The following is a 22,543-nucleotide window of genomic DNA, read 5'->3' as shown; positions in this document are numbered from 1 at the left end:
CTTTTTTCTCCCACACTCCCTATTCGAAGTATAAGACCATATAATAATATATATAAGACCATGAAGTATAAAGACCATATTTCTGTCACGTGCCCCCCTCCCCTTTCCCCGTCTCTTCCAGGGCCTCCACCTTCACCTTTCTACTTATTTAATTGATTGAGTTAATCTATAGAGTGAATAAAAGTTTTATAAATAGGATCAACCATGGGCCAAGGATCTTCTTGTTGGGGTTCTATGCAGAGCCATGTCTCAATAACATGGGCTTCTGGGAAAAGTTCTGGGGCCACAGAATTTTTTGCTGGAAGTGACAGCTTACCTATTTACACATACTCTATATATTACCTATTTATATACTATTATATACTCATAAATCTCATTATTTATGCCATGAACATGAGGATCCCAGGCTGAGCCTGGAAGGGATCCATGCGTCAAGATGGCCCTGGCTCTATGGGCAGTACTGCTTTATTAGTGTGCTTTACCGTGTTTCCTTTACAACATTCATTTTCTTCACATGTCAAGTTTTTCACCCTCTCTGTCACTTCCTTTAGCACCTTCCAAAGTTCCATTTGATATTTACACCCCACCCCCTCCAGAATAACTCAGGACCACGAGGGGTAGCGATATGGCCTCAGGTTGAGAAACACTGATCCATGCTTATGGATACTAAAAATTAGAAAGCTTATAAAATCTCTAATTTTTCCTGAAAACTGAAAATCTGTTTGAAATAGGTGTCTTCAACTTTTTAATTTTCAAGTCAAGAACATCGCTTATGGTCAGAATCAGGAGAAGAGCACCCATACGACAACTCTGTTATAATCCTGAATCTCGGACAAGAATTGTGCAAATGTTTGAATGTGATTTGAATTGGGGATGTCGATTGAGATATCGCAAGTGCAATTCGAATTTCTGACATGCTGTCATATGCTTATATCAATAGAAAATATCCCTTAGACCACCATTTTTCAATCTGTGGTTAGTTAACTCCTGGGTCCGTTTGTAAAGGGTTCGCGACATCATTTACCATTGTATGAATGACGCATTCAGTGTTGTGAAATTGTAATTCATTGCTTCAGTTTTTTATGGTATGCAAACTATAGAAAACAATACATTACAGATTTTATAAAGGGGGGAAAGGGGAGTTAAAAATTGACCTTCGCTACATGGGTCCTCGGTACATTCACCACAATTCATAGGGTCCACGACATCAAAAAGGTTGAGAAATACTGCCTAAGACGATAACTTAATAAATTTCTTTCCATTTAGAATGCTTTTTGAAGGTTAGTAACCTGAAATTTCTCAAAGAGATTCTTTCGCAACTCCCCAAAAATCCGAGTTGCCCTTTCCAAAGATCGATTCTGCGTACTCAGCTGTTTGGGGCTCACGATTCATAGTTTGAAGAGATAGCTCGCACACTAAAATGTGAATTGACAAGGATTGAGCTCAATAACCGAGGTCGTCATAAACGAGTTCGACACGAATTATTCTGTTTTAAATCGAAAAAAAACTGGCCACCTCAAAAAAGATTATAAGAGGAAAAAAAAAAAATCAATTACCGATATCAGTGCACCTAATACATTATTACAAATACTCTTCTTCTCTTTCCTTATAAATTACAAATATCGCAATGTTAAGGTTTACCTGTACAAATGAAAATACAAATGAATATCGCGACACCAGGACAGAGAAAAGAAATATTTTTTTTTTTCCTGTGAATCCCATTATTTTTTACACTAGCTCTAGGCCATTTTTTGGCATGAATCTATATATATATATATATATAAGTTCGATAATACGAACATGACTCAAACGTACTATACACACACAAGTTAATTACCCAGCAAAATAAAAAAAAACAAATCAAGAGCTGGTATAGTAATAGTAAATAGGAAAGAAAGCACTCTTCTTTTTTCGTGTAATTACAATAATTTTTTTTTGTACAAATAATACTTTTCATTTATAAGTGGAATTTTCGAAATTGTTCCATAATCGAATTTTTTTTTCCAGGCCTCATTGTTTTTTTCCAGTTAAAAATTCATGTTCGTATCGATAATAAGACACTCACACGCGCGCGAAAACACACACACACACACAAACAAAAGAAACACGGCATACGTTTCTTCGATTTTTTTTCTTTCACAGCGTCTCTCATTTTCCACGATTTGTGATATATACAGGGTGATCGTAACAAAACTTCTGATTTTCCAAATGGTCTGAAACATGACCGCTGATGAGATTGTTACCAAAATTTTACGTGAACACTCCTGTAGCAGTGGAGTTTATTTTAATGAATAGCACAGAAGTCACTAAACCCCCTGCAAATTGACATTGAAGTAGGATTTCTTCCGATTTTCAGCATTTCAGCAGGTGCAAAGTAAGGGATATAGGAAAAAACGCATTCTCCAATCATAAATCCACTTCGCACGATATCTCGGCTTGTCAGTGCTAAAATAAGAGGCGAGGTATCTCGTTAATGCCGTTCAGAGGGTTAATGAAGTAGAGTCTTCGAGTTTTCCTATTTTCAGAAGGTGAAAAGTGAGAGGTATAGGGAAACGTTTTTCATTGAGAAATCAACGTAACAAAATATCTGAGCTTATAAATGCTAAAATAAAAGGCTTTTAAGTAGGCGCGATATCTCGCTTCAATATCGCTGAGAAGTCTAAGGAGGGAGAGAAGATAGTTCAAAAATTTACCACTGGGGATAACATTGATGCTTCAGCATGGTAGAAAGCATTATGAAATGCTACGAAGATTCACAAGTCATACAACACATGCTCGATACAACATGAAATATTGTAAATTAATGTGCCAGGAAGAGTATCGTAGCCTTCAAATATCGTTGGGACAGATTGACTTGTGAAGTGTTCATTAAAAACAAGGCTTTATTATGTCCCCAGAGCTTCTTGGATTACCAGGCGGACTCATCTGCTATCTTTGAGTAGAAGTGTGACGTCAATACTATAGCCAATCACTGTTCTGCCTTTGTTTCCAACGATTTCCATTACATCACTTCAAGCGTGCCCTTAGGATAGATAGATGAGTCCACTCTCTTTTATAGGCACCGGAGATTTCACCGATCACTGACACCAACGCAGTCTAAACATGGCAGCAATACAGCCTAGCCACTATAAAGTATTTATTATATTATTATACGGTGAATTTTGGAAAGGGCACCAACTTCGTACTTATGAACTTTCAGTTGCTCAGATTCTGTAATATTTTCATTCAGATCTGTAATACATGTTACTTTAAGATTTCAACTTTTGTTTTGCTTATCCGTAAAAAAGCAACAAAATTTCATTGCTGCAGGAGTGTTCACACGAAAACTTCAAGCTACTCTGATCAGTGGGTCTTATTTCAGACCATTTTGAAATCGGAAATTTTTTTTAATCACCCCTGTATGTTCGTTTTATGTGGATAAAACATGGCGTTGAATAAGTTCCTGTGCTTACCCCCTCCCCTCCCGTATGTCATAATTAATAGTCAGTGACGACGTCCGTTCCACGGTGACGTTTTCTATCGTAAGGTCAGTTGTCGGCCGACGAAGAACCGGCAGCGCATAGCGACGTGCTACCATCAGCGAGGGTATTTGCGAACTGAGTCGTCCATAGCTGCGCGCATGACGCGGCTGCTAGTGCCACAGACGGGGATGGAGCATGGTGATGGCGTCCGCCGCTATCGACGTCCCAGCAGCCCATTGCGGTCGGTTGTGCCGGTGCAGCTGCTGCAGCCATGTGTCAAGCCATGGCTCCTACCATGCTGTTCGAAGTCGCGAGTCCCAAACCGCTGGATCCCAGCGGGATGGGTCCTCCGCTCGACGAGAGGGATAAGCTGGACAGTCCGGGGTTTGTGTTCATGTGCATAGGAGGCGACGTCACGAAAGAACCCGCCATGGAGATCGGCATGTTGCCCTGGTGCATGTAGTGGTTCATCGTCATGGACATGGAACTCATGGAGCTCAATTGGCCAGCGGGTCCGAAACTGGAGAATGGTTTGTCCAGTGGTTTCAGGCATTCGGGTATTGCCAGGCAACCTTTCTTCTTTTTGCTCTTCGAAGATAGCTTTCGGTTCCTGGTCTGAATGCCTTCTTTCTTCATTGTCAGCGGCCGGTTAACCTACGAAATATATAACAGGAAAGTTTTATTCAACCTTAATGAAACCGCATAAAAAGTAGAAAACTTCAAAAAATTCAATTCAATTCGGAACTCATTGAAAAGAAAGTTGCTTCCAATCCTAATATCTTAGGTTTTGCCGTGAGCTCTGGTCATGAATGATTTGATATGCATTTGTTTCTATGCATCGTATCCACATCAGAACCATCCAGGGCATGATTTGAGAGGGGGGGGGGGGTGTTCCTAAGAAAAACAAGCAAGCAAGCATTGGGTGGGGCTTTCCGAAACTCGAAAGATTTCGAAAAAAAGTGAAAGATTTTGCTTAGTCAGTGAGCTGGTCATGGGCTGCATTCATGGTATCAAAAACGTTATTTTCTGACGAAACGATTTCGATTCCTATTGATCGCTATCATAGAGTTTTGCCTGAAATGTTATATGGGCTTGATAATGTCTTGTAAGCGCTGCAGGATGATAATAAACGTCATTTTGAACATGAAGGATGTCTAGAATAAAAAACGGTTTTTTTTCAGTTGCTCTTATACTTCACATTCCACGAGAGCATTGGCGTACGCAAAGGGGGGAGGGTTTGGTGCTCTAACCCCCTCCCCCTTGAGCCAAGATTATAGTATTATTTTGCAGAAAAAAAAGTTAAACCCTTACCCTCAGAAGGAAAAAACTTCTGAAACCCCCCCCCTCGAGAAAATTTTGTGTACGCCTATGCACGACAGTAATATTTCGTTTAGATTTGAGAAACCCCCCCCCCCCAAATTATTTAACCCCGGACGAACGCAGCTCCTTTACTCAGACTCAGAAAATATTGAGTATATACACGTAAATTTTCAAAACTTTCTTGGGATTCTCAGACCAGAATCAGTTTTCATGTACAGCCCGAGTGGCGTGAAGTGCTCGATGCTTGCACCCGATTTTGTAATCATAAGACATTTGAATTCAAAACGTCCAATTAAAAAAACCAACTGATTTGACTTTGAGCATACGTTAGTTACCATATGGCAGTGGTTCTCAAAGTGTGCGTCTTGGCTCTAAGGAGGGTTGTCCGTCTCTGTCAGGGGCATCACGAGGAGTTGGTATGTAGATATATGCGCATTCAGTGATTTGACGTGATTATTTTCCAGACCAGCGCTTCTTCAAAGAGTGTGTCGCGGCTCCTAGAGGCATCGCCGACTTTTGCCAGGGGTGTCACGGTAAGCTATCCATATTTATGTGTACGTGTTCAATTCCATAAGAGAATAATGTTCTTTACGAGAATATTCTGGGAATCCATGGATTTCAAACTGAAACCGGCCCACTCAAAATTCCAAGGCAGTATAAACCCCTTCCAGTACAAACGGACAATCAGAAAACTAGCACTAAAAGAGTGCCCTCTATATTTCTATAAGTATAGCGTATCGAAAATTATCACATAATGTGTAACGTGTAGAGAGAGAAGGAAAAAAAAAAAAGGGAGTGTTGTATTATATATTAACACATGGCGTAATTTTCAATTATCAGATCCATGGTACCAGATTCGAGTGCGTACATACGTACACTTTCACAATCTCTGCTCGCGCGAGCGTTACAAAATACCCACGACTTATTTCCTTCTCCATGGTAAAAGATACATCCTGTCCATTTTTCTCTTCTCTCTCTCTCTTAGAAAAAACCTCTTAACGGCGTTACGCTTATAAGATCATCATCTACCTACCCTACGAATTAACTCAACATATAACTTCAAAGTAAGAAAGAAAAAAAACACAGTTACAGTATACACAGATGATTCCAGAGGAAACAGTCGCCACATACACACTCACCACCAACATCACTGAAAATCCCGCTTTTAACAGTCTTAAGGGGAAAAAAACAAAACAAAAAAGAAACGCCATTGTCACGCAATAAACATCGTTCAAGAGCGAGTTAGAAGAAAAGAACAAAAATATGAATTACTCTCTCTCAGTATTTGATCCAGCCGAACAGGTACTAGGACCAGCAAGGACCGGAAACAGTCCCTAGATTGCGTGATGCCGCTCTTTTACTTGGGTGACAGAATAAGAAGCTAATTACGCGGGACACGTAGGCAAGTCGGCCCGGCTAGTCTCGGCCAAAGTTGCAACCATTCATTCATCCCAGAAATCGTTCAAGTCTCCATTGTTCCTTCTCTTTCATCTATATATTATTATTATTATTATTCTCCTTCGATGGTCATTGCCAGTAGGAGAGTCTCCTTCACCCTTTTTTTTTCTGTTACCAGTGATTATTCCACGTTATATACCGGACGAATCTCTCAGTATACGGTGGGAACTAACCGAGAGTCATGTCCGACACACACTCATCGTTTATAATTTTTTTTCTTTCTCTTACTATATTTATTATTATTATGATTTTTTTTTTGTGGGATTTCTTACTTTCCCCTGTTCTTTTTTGTATTTTTTCTTAGGGCCCTTCTTACCCTAAAACGCCAATTAAAAATATAAAAGAAAAGAAATCGCCAGGAAGTGAGTCTGACGTGAGGAGAAGCTTAATGTGTGTCTCTCACCTTTTCGCATCAAGTCTATTAAGAGGCAGGAAGACGATGATTCCACTTAGAACTACTGAATAAACTCGGTTTTCTCTCTCTATCCGTGTGTTTGTGATATTTACACAGCTGATCACAGACTCAATTCAAAATTTCCATTTTTATACGTATTTTTGCTTTTTTTTTTTTTTGCTTTTTTATCATCTCAGTTATCGGCATTTTCACACGTCTTTCGGAAGTTTGTGACGGTTACTAAGAATCATGTTATTGTCTAGGATTTTTGTTTTCAAAGAAATCGAAAGCGACATCTAGGTTGAATGACTGGTGAGGAAAAAAAAAAAAAAATTGCGTGGATTGACATCTTTCTGAATGTCAAGATCTCCAAGACAACTTCAATCTGAAATGTGTTGATTTCACGTTCCCTCAATAAAATTATCCCTGTTGAAATTGAATTCGATTATTCACATTAATTCAATCAATTAATTAATTGGTTTCGTCAGCTGAAAAAAGATTGAGGACGGTTGTGTCTCTCTTCGCTTTTCTAAAATTTACCTAGGTCTAATAATTTTGCCCAAAAAGATGGTGTCACAAGGTCGTAGCGGGGGGGGGCGAACTTGAGAATCTGATCTCTCCCCCCACCCCCACCCCTGAAACCTGAAATGTGAGAAAATGACCGAGAAAAGGGAAATGGATGGCCAAATCTACCATATACACACACACACATCGTAGAGGACGTCAAAACGCGTAAGCATGGTCTTGTTTCCGAATTCCCTCGATATAAGGTAGGAACACCACTAAACATTTAATACCCATTTTAATCTAGCCTTGCAAGGCCTTGATAATGTACATAAATTCCGAGGGAAACGGAACGTAAAATGCGAATTCCTAAGTTAGAAATTTGATAATTGAGTGATATTATTAATAAGGTTTCTTTTTCACGCTTTCTAGATTCAATTGACAAGTTACATTTTCCCAAACGGGAATTATCAATAAAAATCAAATGTTTTATACACACATAACTGTACTTCATTTTTCCATGCATGCTGACATACGTGTCAAATCGGCCCTCAATCTGTGGTCCGCGGATACGAGACAACAATGAGGTTGACTTTGAGAACAATCATTGCATTGAAACATGTTTGTATTACGTACACAGTATATGTACAATGCAATCGGCCGGTTCAATTTTATTTTTTTACGCACCACACAAATCACTTTAAACTGGTAATATACGTGCGTTGTACTTATATATCAATTTCTTTCCTCGCCATTTTTTTTTTCGGCTTATATGAGAAGCTCCTCCTTCTTTCCAGCTTATGGCAAGGACAGTCACTCACTATATAGCTACTGTGTGTATGAGTATGAGAGTATGATGTTGGTGAAGCCGCACAGGAAGTAGCTGGTGACGTGATTTGCACGCTAACGATGGCATCACGCGAAAAAACAGACACTTGTTGCTGAACCTTTTTTTATAGGCTTTAAGGACTTCTTTTTTTAGTGTATTTTTCCACAATCTCTCTTCCCAACGTTATTTCATTTCTCTTTCTGTCTGTCTCCGTTTTATTGTGTTTTTGTTTTTTTGCCTCTCTCTCAGTCCAAACGCCTCTTGGTTAAGGCTGTCTTTTTTTGTGTGACTTCATTGATAAATTGTCCACAGCCGAAGCCTTGCCATGGGTCAATCACGCTTGCTAGGTCAAACTGAATACACACACACACAAGAGGCTTTTTTTTTCTGGGACCTGCCACATAGAATCGAGACTGGAAGATGTTAATGCGATTGGAGAACAGAATGGATCCTATAAATGTTCGGATATTAAACGAAAAATAAAATTGGTCTTTGTTACATTTTGTCGCATTAAAAGCAATTGAAGCGAAAGTAGACCGCCATCGAATCATTTGGTTTCCACCAGATCAAATTTTACACATGTATTTTGGTGTCCATCGAAGTCATACCCATCTATACAATTTTAATGTATAAAGCGATGAAGTTTTCCGGCTTGGTGATAGTGGTCACTCCGCTTAATGTGATCACATTGAGACTCGGGATCTCTGATAATAATAATAGCCAAATGATAACTATATCCGAAAAATCCCGTTTGCAAGTACGACCATGAATTCTGCTTCTTTCCCACATAATGGATTGCAAAAAGCTTCGATCGTTCCCTTTTATAAATCAATTCTAAAATGGGATATTTCTTGCCCCATGTTATGATATTGGTCAGTTCCGTTCTTTGCAAAAGTGATAACAATACCCGAATCACATATCAGTGATTCTAATAAGCGGCGTCGGCTGTGTTTCGCACATGCGCTGGTGGTAGTAGCCCCATTTGCAATATATGATCTCTATGGGAGATTTTTGTTCCATCGCCCCCCTTCATCAGCAATTTTTTTCCTCTCATAGCCCCTCAACTCAAGTGAACCCATAGGATCCTATGTTAAGTCCGTACCTTCTATCACCCCCCTGGGCCATTCTATCACCCACTTTGGGAAACACTGATCTAAAGGATGATCAGCAAGAACATCAGAAATTTGTTCCTTGGAAACTTTTACCTACCGTCCATTTCTTATCATCTTACGGATGAGCTCAAAAATTGCAGTCTGAGAAAATCGCGTTCAAAGTGTTTTTAATGCATACGCGTTTACACTGTAACTCATTGTTTCTTTTACTACGAAAGAACAAATTAACCGACTGACACGAAATTTTTAGTGTTTTATTTGCAATTGAATGAAATGTTTTTTCATAAAGTCATTTTTGAAAATTCGACTTTAAGGGTCGTGAGATCCCCTTAAACTTACAGCTTAAAAATCGAAAAATTTTGAATACTTTCCGGGTTCTGAGACTGTTAGCTACCCTAAGTTATGAGGGGATGACTGGTATTTATGGGTTTTTTAGTAGGATTGATAAGATTCGTTTGCAGAATAAATAGTTTTGGGAAGCTGATTTTGATGAACGACATTATCCTATATCCATGATATAGTTATGCGGACTGTGTGTTTGGGTCTACCATAGATACCACTTCAGATTCCCGGACAAAAATGGAAAAAATGCCAAACATTTCCAGCCTTTGTAATGTTCCACTATGATACTGAAATTTCATTGAAGTACAAGCTGATATACAGGACCGTCTCAACAGCATCAATCCCTTCCCTCTCTTGGGCAAAGTTGAATTTTAGGCACTTCGACCGGGTTGGTAGTATCACTTACCAGTGCACATACCACCAGATCTGATTAACACGGAACCTCTCTATGCACTAGAGGATCCGTATATTTACTGCATTTATTTTCATCATTAACACAAAAATAATATTTTGGGGATCACAATAGTCAATCTAACTAAAACCAATGTCATATCAGTGTATGTCCGTATCATAGCGGTCTTTTGGGGGGGGGGGGGGGGGGGCTTGACATCTTAACGTGTTGCAGGGCACAAAAAGTTTTTGGAACCCTTTAGGCATGCATGAAAATTTCTTTTAACGTAAAATACTAAATTGAGCAATAAATATACAAATTGAAAGAAATATTGAATTATTAAATGGGAAAAAATATGCAGGAATCCGAATGAAAATTTTTAAACAAATTTTAAAGTTTCTGAGCCTAGACGTTAAGGCACCACTGCTGAAATGTAGCTACACTAATGCGTATTACTGTATTTCAGTTTGTTTTAAGTGATATATCATGACAGTGAGAAAAAGATATTTCTCACTATCATACCACACGTTTTACGGCTAAATGACCGTCCTAAAAAAACCCACGTCATTATTATAGTCCCTTAAGTATAATGAGAGAGGGGAAAAAAAGTGATTGAAAAACAAATACGCAATGGAAGGGCACATTAACTTTTCACACCTAAGACAGATGGGCAATGGAATTCATAACGGGAATAATTCATAAGGCTTCCTCATTGAGCAAGCACAAAACGGCCATTCTTTTTGCGACAAGCCCTCTTCCATGGGCGTGCTATGAGCTGCCAATTCTGGTGCCACCGAAGCATCCACTGATTGCGACCAGTAGCAAACGTAAAAGAAGAAAAGGGTAAGTAAGTAAGTGAGCAGCGTGTGTGTGTGTGTGTGTGTTGTGGCTCACATTTTTGTGCACTCATTACCCACGGTGATAAATATCGTATTAATTCAAGGTTACGACGAGTGCAACTTGCGAATTAAAATAAGCCAACGACCATCCTGTATCCTTCTTGCTCATTACAATCTCCACCTAAAATTCCTACCGCCAGAAAAATATGTGATAGCCGTATGTCATACAACAAACTTTACTGTCTGCATCCCAATGTCCAAAGGTGATCGATGAACGTATGCGGAAGGAATATGTTGTACCCTTTTTGAAGAATATACCCGCTTTCCGAGCCATCTTGTTGGGCAATCCGCCCGTTGCGGCTTCGAATTTTGTATTTGTGTTTAATTATAGAGACGAATCCCAATGTAAGGGATGTATGGTTAGATTTTCATCATAGATTTTATACATAGATGTGACAGGAGCCACAGAAATTCGTAATTTATCTTTATCTTCAAATTTTGTACACGAGCAGCACTGAATTGCCCACTTGATACTTGTGTTAGATTTTGTATTTACTATAGGTCGGGATCATTTCATATGCAGGGCGGCGGAAAAGAGGATTCATTGCTAGCGTTGTCCAACAGCAAAAGACTGCCCCAGGGCAGAAATAGGTGTACTGTGACCCCCGCTACTTGCTTATAAGCAGGCCTATCAAACAGGGCTGGATAAATCCTAGGTTTCAGGAGTTTCAGGATTTAAACCCCGGATTTAATGAATTTCTCGATGTAACGATTTTTTTTCAGAAGTTTCTGTGATTATACTTGTGTTTATCTCAGCCCCGATATTTTCCTCGATTTAACAAATAGAAATGTTGGATTTAGCTGATTCGTTTATTCCGGGTTCGACAGTACTTACTCTCGAAAACTCATTGCGCATCTCATTGTCATGGAGGCCCCTCTATGCTATTAAGGCCTCCGTGCGAGGGTTGGCCTATGCTTTAAGAGGCACAGCTTTCTAATTGGCGATTAAAGACCATTAGGTGACCATATGCCCCATATTTAAGCGAACAGAACCACCATCTTTTCCCGTTCTCTCTCTCTTTTTTGTTTTTACTCAGAAAGCTATTTTTAATATGGTGAAATTCTGCACTCGAGGTAGGGGAAAAGCAGCCGTAGGACCTAAAGATTCAGAAGAAAAAGTAACGACAAGATAACCTTCTATCTTACTTTTTTGATAGCTTGCTTATTCAAGGCCCCAACAGCAAAATATTGATCGATTGCATAATAAAAAAACCTTTATGAAAGAATTATGCTTATTTTCGAGTTTGAGAGTTACCATATAGGTGCTCAATTTTTTATGATAAGAATAAACGGTGCTCGCGACTCGAGAAAGGCTGAAGATCCCAGTTTCACAAAAAAGAAAAGGGGAGAAAAAAGCTGCACGATTAGGTTTTAAAACCTATTTCTAAACTTGTACGCGTACCAATCATTTCAAATCTTAGCTAAAAGTATGATTCCTGGATTTCAGTGAAATATTTGTTTACCTACATATGCGAATAAAATCTTATGAGCTACGAGCTTTCGAAAGTTTGGAGTATTATCTGCGAAGTATTTCACTATTAGCTTTCTGGCAGCTACGATGAGGAATTCCGGGACGTTCGTAAAGACAAATGGACTATCATTAGATGCAATTAATTAAAGAATATCGAAAAGGAGGACCTTTAAAGTCGCTTCTGAAACTTTAATCCTTTCTCCCTCTCTATACAAAACGTAATTCCTAGCCCAAGTAAAAATGAATGATGTTCTCATTTTCAGAATCTAAGACTAATCGGGTTAGAGATTTTGAAAGTCTTGAGGAAAATTTTGGTTCTCGTCTCAAGCAGAAACTGTATATTCCACCATATTTTCTCACTATAATGCTTCGAAAGCAATCACGCCCGGTATTTCGATTACGATAGCCCGTATCGACGATAATTAATACAGATCATGTTCGAAGGAAGTGTTGAAACGCAAGGACGTCTAATATAAATTAGGGAGTAATTAGCGGTTAATATAGACTCTTTCAAGAATTTTATAGGTTTCAAACGAGCTACAATCGTGGGGCGGGGGGGGGGGAAGTACCACAGTTATTTTCCATTGACACCTCAATTGTGGTGGAGGAATATCCGACTTCCAGCTGCCAGAACACTATATAGTAGTGCTATTATTCACAGATAATACCCGAAACATTGGAAAACTCGTAGGTCATAAGATTGTATTCGCGTGTAGGCTGGATAAGAGAGAATCGGGCATCGCTGAGAACCGGGCATCCTACTTTCGGCAAGATTTCAAATGATTGGTGTGCATTTATGTTTACAATAGGCTAAGACCTATTCAGGGGAGTTTTTTTTTTCCTTGGAATCGGGATCTTCAGCTTTTCTTGGGTCGCGGGCACCGTTTCTGCTTGTAATAAGAAAGAGAGCACCTATATGGTAAAGCTCTAACTCGAATCGTCATAAGCCTTGGATACAGCTTGAATGGAATGCTTTATCGTGAAATTGGCCAATTGCCTGCGACTGATGCCTTGAATGAGCAAGCAACTAAGAAAGTGATACAGAGGGTTGTTTGGTTGTTAACTGCTTCTTTTGTAGATCTTTAGGTTCCTAGGCTTCTCTTCTCTATCCTTAGTGCCTAGAATACTCTGAATCCTTAGTCCCTAGAATTCTTTTCAAGATCCTGGGTTCCTAGACTTCTCTAAACAGAGTTTAAAACTAATCTGGTTAGAGATAGCCATTTTCAAAGTCAGGAAAAAAATTTTAGCTCTCGTCTCGACCAGAAACCATATCCTGCCATAATTTCTGAAGCTAATGATTCGAAAGCAATCATGCCTGGTATTTCAATTACGGTAGTCCGAATCGACGATAATTAATACAGATCATGTTAGAAGGAAGTGTTGAAACACAAGGACGTCTAGTAAATTATAGAGTAATTAGTGGTTAATTTAGTCTCTTTCAAGAATTTTAAATGTTTCAAACTAGCCACGAACGTGGTGAAAAAAAAGTTCCACAGCTATTTTTCATTGAGACCTCGCTTGTGGTGGAGATATATTCGACTTACAACTATCAACCAACCAACCAGCAGAGCGGGTTATCATCATAATAGGAAAAAAAAAAATGGTCGCCGAGAACAGAGTGTGGTGTGTATGTATGAAAACAAATGTAAGTATGGTTATGCATACCAATGGGCGTCGTACCTGTTCGCAGGTGGAAAAAAAAACCGTACAAAAAATAAATAAATTGTAGAATATATATATTTTTTTTGTTGAAAATAAGAGACAGAGAATGGATTAGATGATGTCTGACGACACAATAGAGGGTTTAGTCTCGCTACGGTGGATACTTTTTCCGCCGCCGACCAATAATTCTGTCGACATGATGGCGAGATCATCCCACTGCTGCTGGAAGGACGTTACGGCGAAGGTTATAGTCCTTCGTTGGAGAGAGTCTTTTTCAAGACAATCATTGCTTCTCTAAGACTTGTCCACAAAATGCGTATGATACTAGAACGATTTGTGATTGAAGAAGACCAGAATATCATCGAGCAAATATAGCCGCCACCGCTTAAGGGGAATTTGATACCTTTAACATGGTGAAACACTGTGTTCTAACAGAAACATCATTAGAAGTAGCATTCAACCATTGATTTATTTCAAATTTTTTACACATACTCTTGATTGTACGCACTATCCTATGTTGGTAGTAAAGAGTTTTGCATATCTTGGATAGTTAAATTTTTTTAAATTTTCAAAAAATGCATTTAAAACAGCTTGCACGCAGGATAAAATGCAAATGCGAAGGCCACAACAAACAAAATGTCCAACGAGGTGGCTGAAAAAAGATGCCCATAAATAATATGGGCGTCGAATGTATATCTAAACTATATCAAAAATACAGCAACCCAATAAGAAAAATAAAAAAAACAATAATTAACAAAATATAAATATACCGCCCACAAAAAATTATGGTTGTATGTCTAAGTATGAATAGCTTCTCGATTTATCCCAATGTATGCATATCGTATCTTTTTTTCAAACGTGTTAATTGTGTTAGAATTCACGAACCCCGGAGGTAAGCTATTCTATTTATTCATAACCCTATTAGAGAACAACTCCCTGCGACACCAAAACCTACATTTGCCCCTTACTAATCAATACTGGTGTCTGTCCCCTTGTCGAAGCAGTTGATTGACGATATATTAATAACTCATGTGGTCCATATTATCCATCCCGTTGAAGATTTTGAACACTTCAATCAAATGAAATTCAATAAGAATTGATTCAAAATAAAGGAACTGTTCAGTTCATGAAATGAAGCAAAAGTTTGAAATTTCATCGACTAAATCTTATTTAAAATTTAAAATTCAGTTTTAAATAAGACTGAGTCAATGAAATTTTAAATTTTCACTTTATTTAACGAACTGAATAGTTTCTGTATTTTGAATCAATTTTTATTCAGTTACATTGATTTCATGGTATTTTATCAAGCGCGCAAGCTGTTTTTAATGCACTTTTGAAAATTTATGAAACATTACGTATCCAAGATATATAAAACTTTATACCAGCATAAGATAACGCATACAATGAAGAGCAGTGTAAAAAAATTTAAAATAAATCAATGGTTAAATACTATTTTAAATTATACTTCTATTAGAACATAGTGTTTCACCATGTTAAAAGTATCAAGTTCCCTTAATTGGATAACTGATAAACGGATACCCGCCGCTTAGTCGGATAAAATCCCCCGGCACCAAAATTTTTCCCCTTAGAGACAATGCTCAAGTTCTCCGATTATGCCTCACACGTCATCTGGTAATCCACATCAATCACTATACGCATAATGCTTTTGTTGGACAAAACATTTGAAATTAATAGAAAATATGTTATCAAGTTAAGATAAATACATTAGGTACTTACTGCTAAGTATTCAATTTGTCCTCAATACGCATATTTAATTATTTATTTTTGTACTCTGTTGAGCCAATAGAAGACGCTAACTTTCATAATGAAAAGTAAAAATATAGGTATCGGGGTCATCGTAATTAAATATAACTTTCATTCAATTTTTGATGTCTGATGTATTCGAGAAGTTTTATTAATGTCGATACTTCATCAGTTTTTAATATACAAACTACGCTAACGTTGTAAAATGTATTGAATGAATGAATAAAATGAATTGTTCTCCGCATATATAATCGGATTTTGTTTGCTGGAATCGTTGTTGTACTCATATATATATCGATATTTTCGACTCTCCATGATGTGTTTGGAAAAATTTGGCTGTGCACACCTTGAGAAGATTTTCCTGGTTATTCTGAAAATTACTGAATTTATTGAATAAATTTCTCCAAAAATTAATTAATAATTTTTATAAGGAGTTATTGTAACTCCATTGTGAAATTATAATCGGCCAATTTTGAGTATCTGAAAACCGAACTTCCTTGGTAAAACCTGAGGATCAGCGTAAAATCACTCATTGTTTAAATACCGAGGGAACCTAGACCCTAGAGAACTCTACTCCCTATATATTACGTTACATTGACATTATATGTTCACTATCATCATTCTAAATGGATTTGTTCTAAAACTCATCCCGCAACAAACACGGAATAGAATTGCCAATGGCAAAATAAAAATGAACATGGAATATAAAAAATTCGGAATGAAAATTGAAAAATTTTTAATAATCCACACTTCCCTATTTGACTCAAAGCCATGGGTTCGGAGTCCCGTTGGCTCACACGTTAAGACACCCTCAATCTCTGGGTGTCCTCGCGTACCTCCCCATTCCTCCAGCGCCTAGAGGTGGGTACCCGCTGAGATGTGATCATTGGCGGACTCACACGCTAGAATTTCTAACACCCCCCCCCCCCCCATAGCTCATTTAAAGTGTAAAAGGAGAAAAAAATATTCACGCAGGAGGCCTATCAACACCCCGCCCCCTCCCCGTAATCGTTGTAGGCCATGCACAACTTTTTTAAAACCCCAGCTAACAGAGTCAAAATTATTTCGAATAAATGATATAATTTTCGCCATTTTGCTGCACGGTGGTGATCGGTGAGCTTATTAGATCGGGGCAGTTTGAAGGACTACCACCACTACTCAACCGTACATGTACCTCGTGCACATTCCTATATATAGCATTGGGGGGAAAAAATCAATCCGGACCACGGTTTAAATAAACGCCAGACTTAAACTCGGACACAAATCATTTGCATACTTGCGTACGCTTCCACAATTACTGAGAGCGTTCACAAATATATTCGCATTGGCCGGCAAATGTTAGGCAAGAAACGGTCAATTTCATCATAACGGCAAAAGGAAAAAAAAGAAAGAGCATCAAATGATGGCGTATCTATTCTCCGGAACGATAATCTCTACTCGTGTTCGGCGATCGCCATCTAATTTATTGAGCGACAAGCGAATCAGCTAGAAGATTTTGTCTCCTCAGCTCGTGGTAAAGAAAGAGATATCGTGGGCAGCTGATCTAAATAGGATTTCTCATCTCAACACACACACAGGGAGAATGCAACAAACCGTTTTCACGCTCTGTTACGCATGTGCACCAAACCAAACGTCCGACAAGCCGAAAAAACAATGCAGATGCGACCGTGTGAATGGAAACGCACGAAACAATGCTCCTCGTCCCGAATGTCATCTTGGTAATTGGTACTTTGAAGCTGCCCACAAAGAAACATTCGGTATATGAATATGCTATATATACGTGGAAGGTATGTATTTGAGAAAACGAGATAGAGAGCCGAGTTCGTGAAGGGACAGGTGACAAAGACAATTGCGGACTTTGCAGATGCATCCGACGCAACAGGCCAAAGGAAACGCCCCCTGGGGCCGAAATCCAACCAGGAAACGAGATACGTGGACAGAATATCAATATGCACATAGTATATGAACCCCTGTGTAAGACAGAAAACACACATCTCTGAAATTGACTTGTCCCATTGATGGCGTAAGTATCCAAGGAAAGGCTCGTTGAAATGATGCCTAAAAGGTTGGCAAAGCTCGTTCATGAATAATTTCGATTTTGTTTGAGCACAAAACAATTTCCATATACTATATATCCCGCTTTTTTTTTTTATAGAGATAAGTATATTTCTTCAAATTACATCATTTCCATACAACTCTTTCGTGTTGAATGTAAAGTGTTATTCGTTTTTTCCGCATTGACGGGTGAAATAACCAACCCATAGAAATGAAAGTACATGTGCACTGTTATGACAAATCACGATATCAAAGTATGTGCTTAAATCGTTCGCATGTAAACGTGTATGAACGTAACACTGTAAAATGCTTCTACCAGCTCAGTTTCGTATGTTCTCTCAGTACCACCTCACAGCATTATGGACTCTAGCAAAGTGATGTATTGGGGCTCTACCTGGCTGGAAACACCAGGCCTACGAATTTAAAACCCTACTCTCGAAAATTAACTGTATCGGATCTCGTTATCACTTGAGGCCTTTTGCGGCTCCGGCAAGCCCATACGTTGACACAGTTCCGCGTTTCCTTCTACTTACGTCATACATGCTCAACCCATAGCCTGCTCGCTGGTCAAATGTGGCCCTCTGAGCCATTTGATGAGCCCTGCGACACTAAATGTAATTTTGTAAAAGTGAACTAAACGGTAGATTTCCAAATCGTCCAAAAACGCTGCGGCAAATTCCTTAAACCCACGGGGACAGTTTCACATCATTTAAGTGGCACGCAGCGCATTCCCACATCACTTAAGTGACCCGTGGCATATTTACAGATCCCTTAAGAAGCCCGCAATTTTATTATCCGTTATATATATATCTCATAACGGATACTGCTCAAAAGCGGACACGTTTTTCTCTTATCTTGGGGAATAGAGGTACGTATATACACCTTCAATGTATTTGAAATACCTATTTATTATATCTGTTTCTCTATAGAGGACAAACTTTTCGGTTCTATGGGTGTCCGCTCTCGAGAGGTGCTACTTTATAGACTAAAGACCAAGTTGAGTCTATCAAGTCGACCAAGTCAATCAATAATTTAATATTTTCGTAGGTTATTCATTCCCTTCGTTAAACGGAAAAAATAGACACAAATGTAGGACAACCCCGGGTATAACTTAAACTAAATTCGGAGACTTTTTTTTTTTTACATGCTTAAACGTGGGAAAGTTGCCACTTCTGAAATACTACAACGTGATGCTGTAGTACGTGTATGTGTATGAAAAGTAGATATAGCATTTCATTTTTTTGGAAGTTGGATCACAATGTACCCGCACTAGAGCGAGCTTCTTCCGGCCGCACCCGCCTATCTGTTCACGTCAGTCACTTTCTCGAACCTTCTTTTTTTGTCAAACACTGTACGTTTGAAGTAAAAAAAAAAAAAGCCCTTTTGGAAAGAATAACTCCATTGAGAATCGTGAAGGCGCCAAATATATTTGTGGGGGGAAAGAAATGGCGCCCCGGTTCCGAACCATTCCTTTTCTCCCCATCTATGAAATATGCGGTTATTATATATTAGGATATTTATTTTTGGTCTTGAAATATTAATATTTTTCTGAGTTATTCTGACATTTATCGAAATCCGAAAAGAAATCAGAAATTATATTCTTTAGTTATGAGCATGATGAATGATGATAATGATCCCGTTTGGTAACAAAATGGATACATTCTTCGACAATCTTTCAAGATAACGATAATAACTTCCGTAGTAGATACTTTTTCAACAAGAAAATAATATTTGAATCAGATTTATCGAGTCTCATTTTATTTTTCAACATGATTATCATCTTTCTGCAGCACGTTACTTGTTTGTTTAGGATTCCGTTAACATGACCTTCGACATGATCTCGTCTTTTTTTTTTTTTCTGTGACCTCTCGGAGTGTCAGGTGAGGACAGAGATATTTATTTATTTATTTATACATATCTCAACAGGCAAGCATTGCACTGTGCAATATATTTTTGTATAATTAGTTTACAAAAATCCCGCTTTTTTTTCGTGATTTGTCGCAACGGTGGCGGTGTCTTCGGGATCCCTAACGCAAGAACATTTTGAATCTTGTTCTGGAAATTTTTGAGAAAATCAATCTGTATATTCGTTATTCACTTCAAATTCGTTAATGCTGCCCAAAACATTTTTTGCTCTCGTAATGTGTGGTCCCAAAAACACAAAAAGTTGAGCACTCCTTGGTTAGATTAATTAGTGAGTGGATCCCGCTTATAACGTTAAAAAGACAGCTTTGAACGGGAATCGATGAGTAATAGTACGAGTTGGGACCACGAAAAAATAAGTTGTACTAAGCGAGAAAATATTCTAAGTGTGAACGTTATAAGGTAATATTTATGGTGGCGTAGTTTTTTTTTTTTTTGATAAATTTAAGAAAAAAGTCGAAAATTTCACTGACAGATGGCACTGTATCACAAAAAAAATCAGAAACATTGCTTTCTGATGCCGTCATTTTTTACGTCAAGTGGTTTGATTTTCTATCAAGTTTTGAAATGTGTCACAGACACAAATATTGCTTCCAGTTTGAATAGGAGCAACAATGGTTCCTGGGCCTCAACAATCAATTTCGGAATGTTTACTTCGGTTACCGTGGTTCCCAAACAATGCGTTTCAGATATGCATATATGCCTTTAAAATGTTTTGCCTTTTCTTTGATGCTGCCAGTATTACGTTTATTCCTTTATAATGGTTTGTCACTTTTTCAATCCTCCCAGCAATTGAAGAGACCCCGGGCAGCGTCGGGTATTATAGCTAGTATAATATAAAAATGCGTCAATTGCTTGATTATCAAAATCCTATGTAATCTTCCTAAGGGCTCCCAATGGGGTACACGGACCCCTATGGAACACCAACCAAAAAAAAAAAAAACAGCACCTGTATCAATGCCTAAAAAGAACCTGATCATAATTACCCACTTAGCGGTATTTGTAATCAGTTTTTATTTTTTTATATTGTTATTATGTACACATATATATTATTGGCACGACATAACGCAAAAGAAAAATTACGAATAAAAGAGGCTCGGCCCGGCCAAAAAAAAAAAAAAAAATTATGCGCTTCTTCCCCAAGCCTTAATTCCTCGTGTAATGTTGATTTCTCTACTATACAGCACAAGAAGAATAAGAAGAGAATTGAGGTGTGTTCTTATGGCCCGTGGCTTCACATTTTTGTTTTTTCTTTAATGAAGAATAAGAAAAGGATCGGAGCTCAGCTTCTTCTTTCTTAGCTTACATATTTTTCATTTAACGTGGAAGATGCGCTCTCTCAGTGGCCCATAAATCATGGAAACTGCTGTCCTTAGCTCAGGATGATGATGCTCTGGGAAATCTCAGTTCTTATTTTTCTTTAATACATATATTCTGAGAAATTATTCCGAAGGTTGTTTGTTAATGCTTTTTTTTGGCATGTTGGGTTTTTTTTTGTTTCATAATTCTAAATTAAAATATTTACTTGGCAACTATGACGTGCGAATATGAATGTATGGCTTTACTGGATTCAAAATAAAATGGGAGTTAAAAATGAAGAATGTTAGAATGGGATCATATAGCATTTTAAGTTAAATGTTCTGTGGATTCTCTGGGGTACATGAACAGTTGAATAGGTTTCAGAACAAAGCAGAAACTCAACTGAAAATATGACAAGCGTCGATGACGGGACTCCGAAACCTTGACGTTCATGGCACCGTTGAAAACTTAAGTATCTCATCGGACCCTTGCCCAATCTCAAATCACTTCAAACATTACCAAGGTAGTAGCAATATACTCTGGTCTGGGGAATCATACTTCTTTACGTATTGCTGCATTTGATACCAGTTTTATCCACAAAAATATGTTTGCCATTTGGTAGACCGACCACAACTCCGGCTTTGGGGCTGGAAGCTTGGTAATGAAAGTTGTTTGATGGGTTGTGTCAGAGGGTTGCCCCCCCCCCCTCCATTAACTCAATTCCTTCGTTTATGACTACGTAAATGACTTATCGCATTTAAAATTCCACCGGTTTTCAAACTATGGCAACATGCACAGTGGTTCATAGAAACCACAGAGTAATAATACTATAGAGTGCGCGCGAGGGGTTGCAATGTGAAGCAAAGATCCGGAGTCACGTGACTCCGGTCGAAAGGCTGGTCAGGGAATCTCGCTGCCAATGCTTTCCTTATGGCTACTCGTATGACGATCTACACGCGCTGTCTTATTTTTGATTAGAATGGCCAACACTTGCGCAGCTTTCGGATGTTCTGAGCGGTTTAGGAAAGGGGGACCAGTATGCTTTCACAAGGGAATACTTTTTTGCTTATTCCCCTTCTTATAAATTAAAAATTGGAATATTTAATTGACGATGCAATGGATTTCTGACGTAATCTCAGTTTTTAACGACTCCATTTTGGATTTAATTCAATTAAAGTTCCAAGTTTTGGTAAAATTCAAATGTCATGAATCATTATTAAATGTTTTAATAGAATTTTTGGCAATAAATGATTGAAATTGTGAGTTTTATGAAGTTTTAACTGAAATATACGTCTCCGCAAGATTTGGCGAGATTTGGCGAGCTAGTGAGTTCATTCGAGTTTTGCTCAACTTGGAAGAAAATATGCTTTTCAGAAGGAGAAATTTATGAAAAATATTCTATTTAAATAGATTGTGAGGAAAACTCCCCCCCCCCTAGACAATTGCAGTTTTGCATAAAAATGCATAACAACCTCTAAAAATAATAGTATTTTTACCCATCTTCGTAACAGTTATGTTTGCATATGCTGATAAATACAGCAAAAGCCAACATGAACTAAGCCGATGAAAAAAAATCTCTCTCTATCTTCGCATTTATTATTAATTTAATTTTTATGGCGAAATATGTGTAGTGCACGCATCTCATACGGACAGAACTAA

The 22,543-nt window shown here is 38.2% G+C and overlaps 1 protein-coding gene across 7 annotated transcripts in view; it reads right to left on the bottom strand.

Moving 5' to 3' along the window:
• Nucleotides 1-1,536: 1,536 nt before the first annotated feature.
• LOC149078933 (GATA-binding factor 2-like) overlaps nucleotides 1,537-22,543 on the bottom strand; it is a 277,805-nt gene continuing 256,798 nt past the window's right edge. For all 7 annotated transcript variants that reach the window (XM_089241157.1, XM_089241156.1, XM_089241160.1 and 4 more), the window contains one exon: nucleotides 1,537-4,115. In XM_089241157.1, coding sequence (XP_089097283.1) covers nucleotides 3,738-4,115 — 378 coding nt within the window. In that variant the 3' untranslated portion in view covers nucleotides 1,537-3,737. The remainder of the gene's footprint in view (nucleotides 4,116-22,543) is intronic.

The sequence above is a fragment of the Pholcus phalangioides genome, unplaced genomic scaffold (genome assembly GCF_987345545.1).
Source record: "Pholcus phalangioides strain wild (caught in Gottingen) unplaced genomic scaffold, Ppha-v1.0 ptg000013l_1, whole genome shotgun sequence".
NCBI lineage: Eukaryota > Metazoa > Arthropoda > Arachnida > Araneae > Pholcidae > Pholcus > Pholcus phalangioides.
The sequence above is the reverse complement of the archived record's forward strand: the minus strand, read 5'-3'. Positions and strand labels throughout refer to the sequence as shown.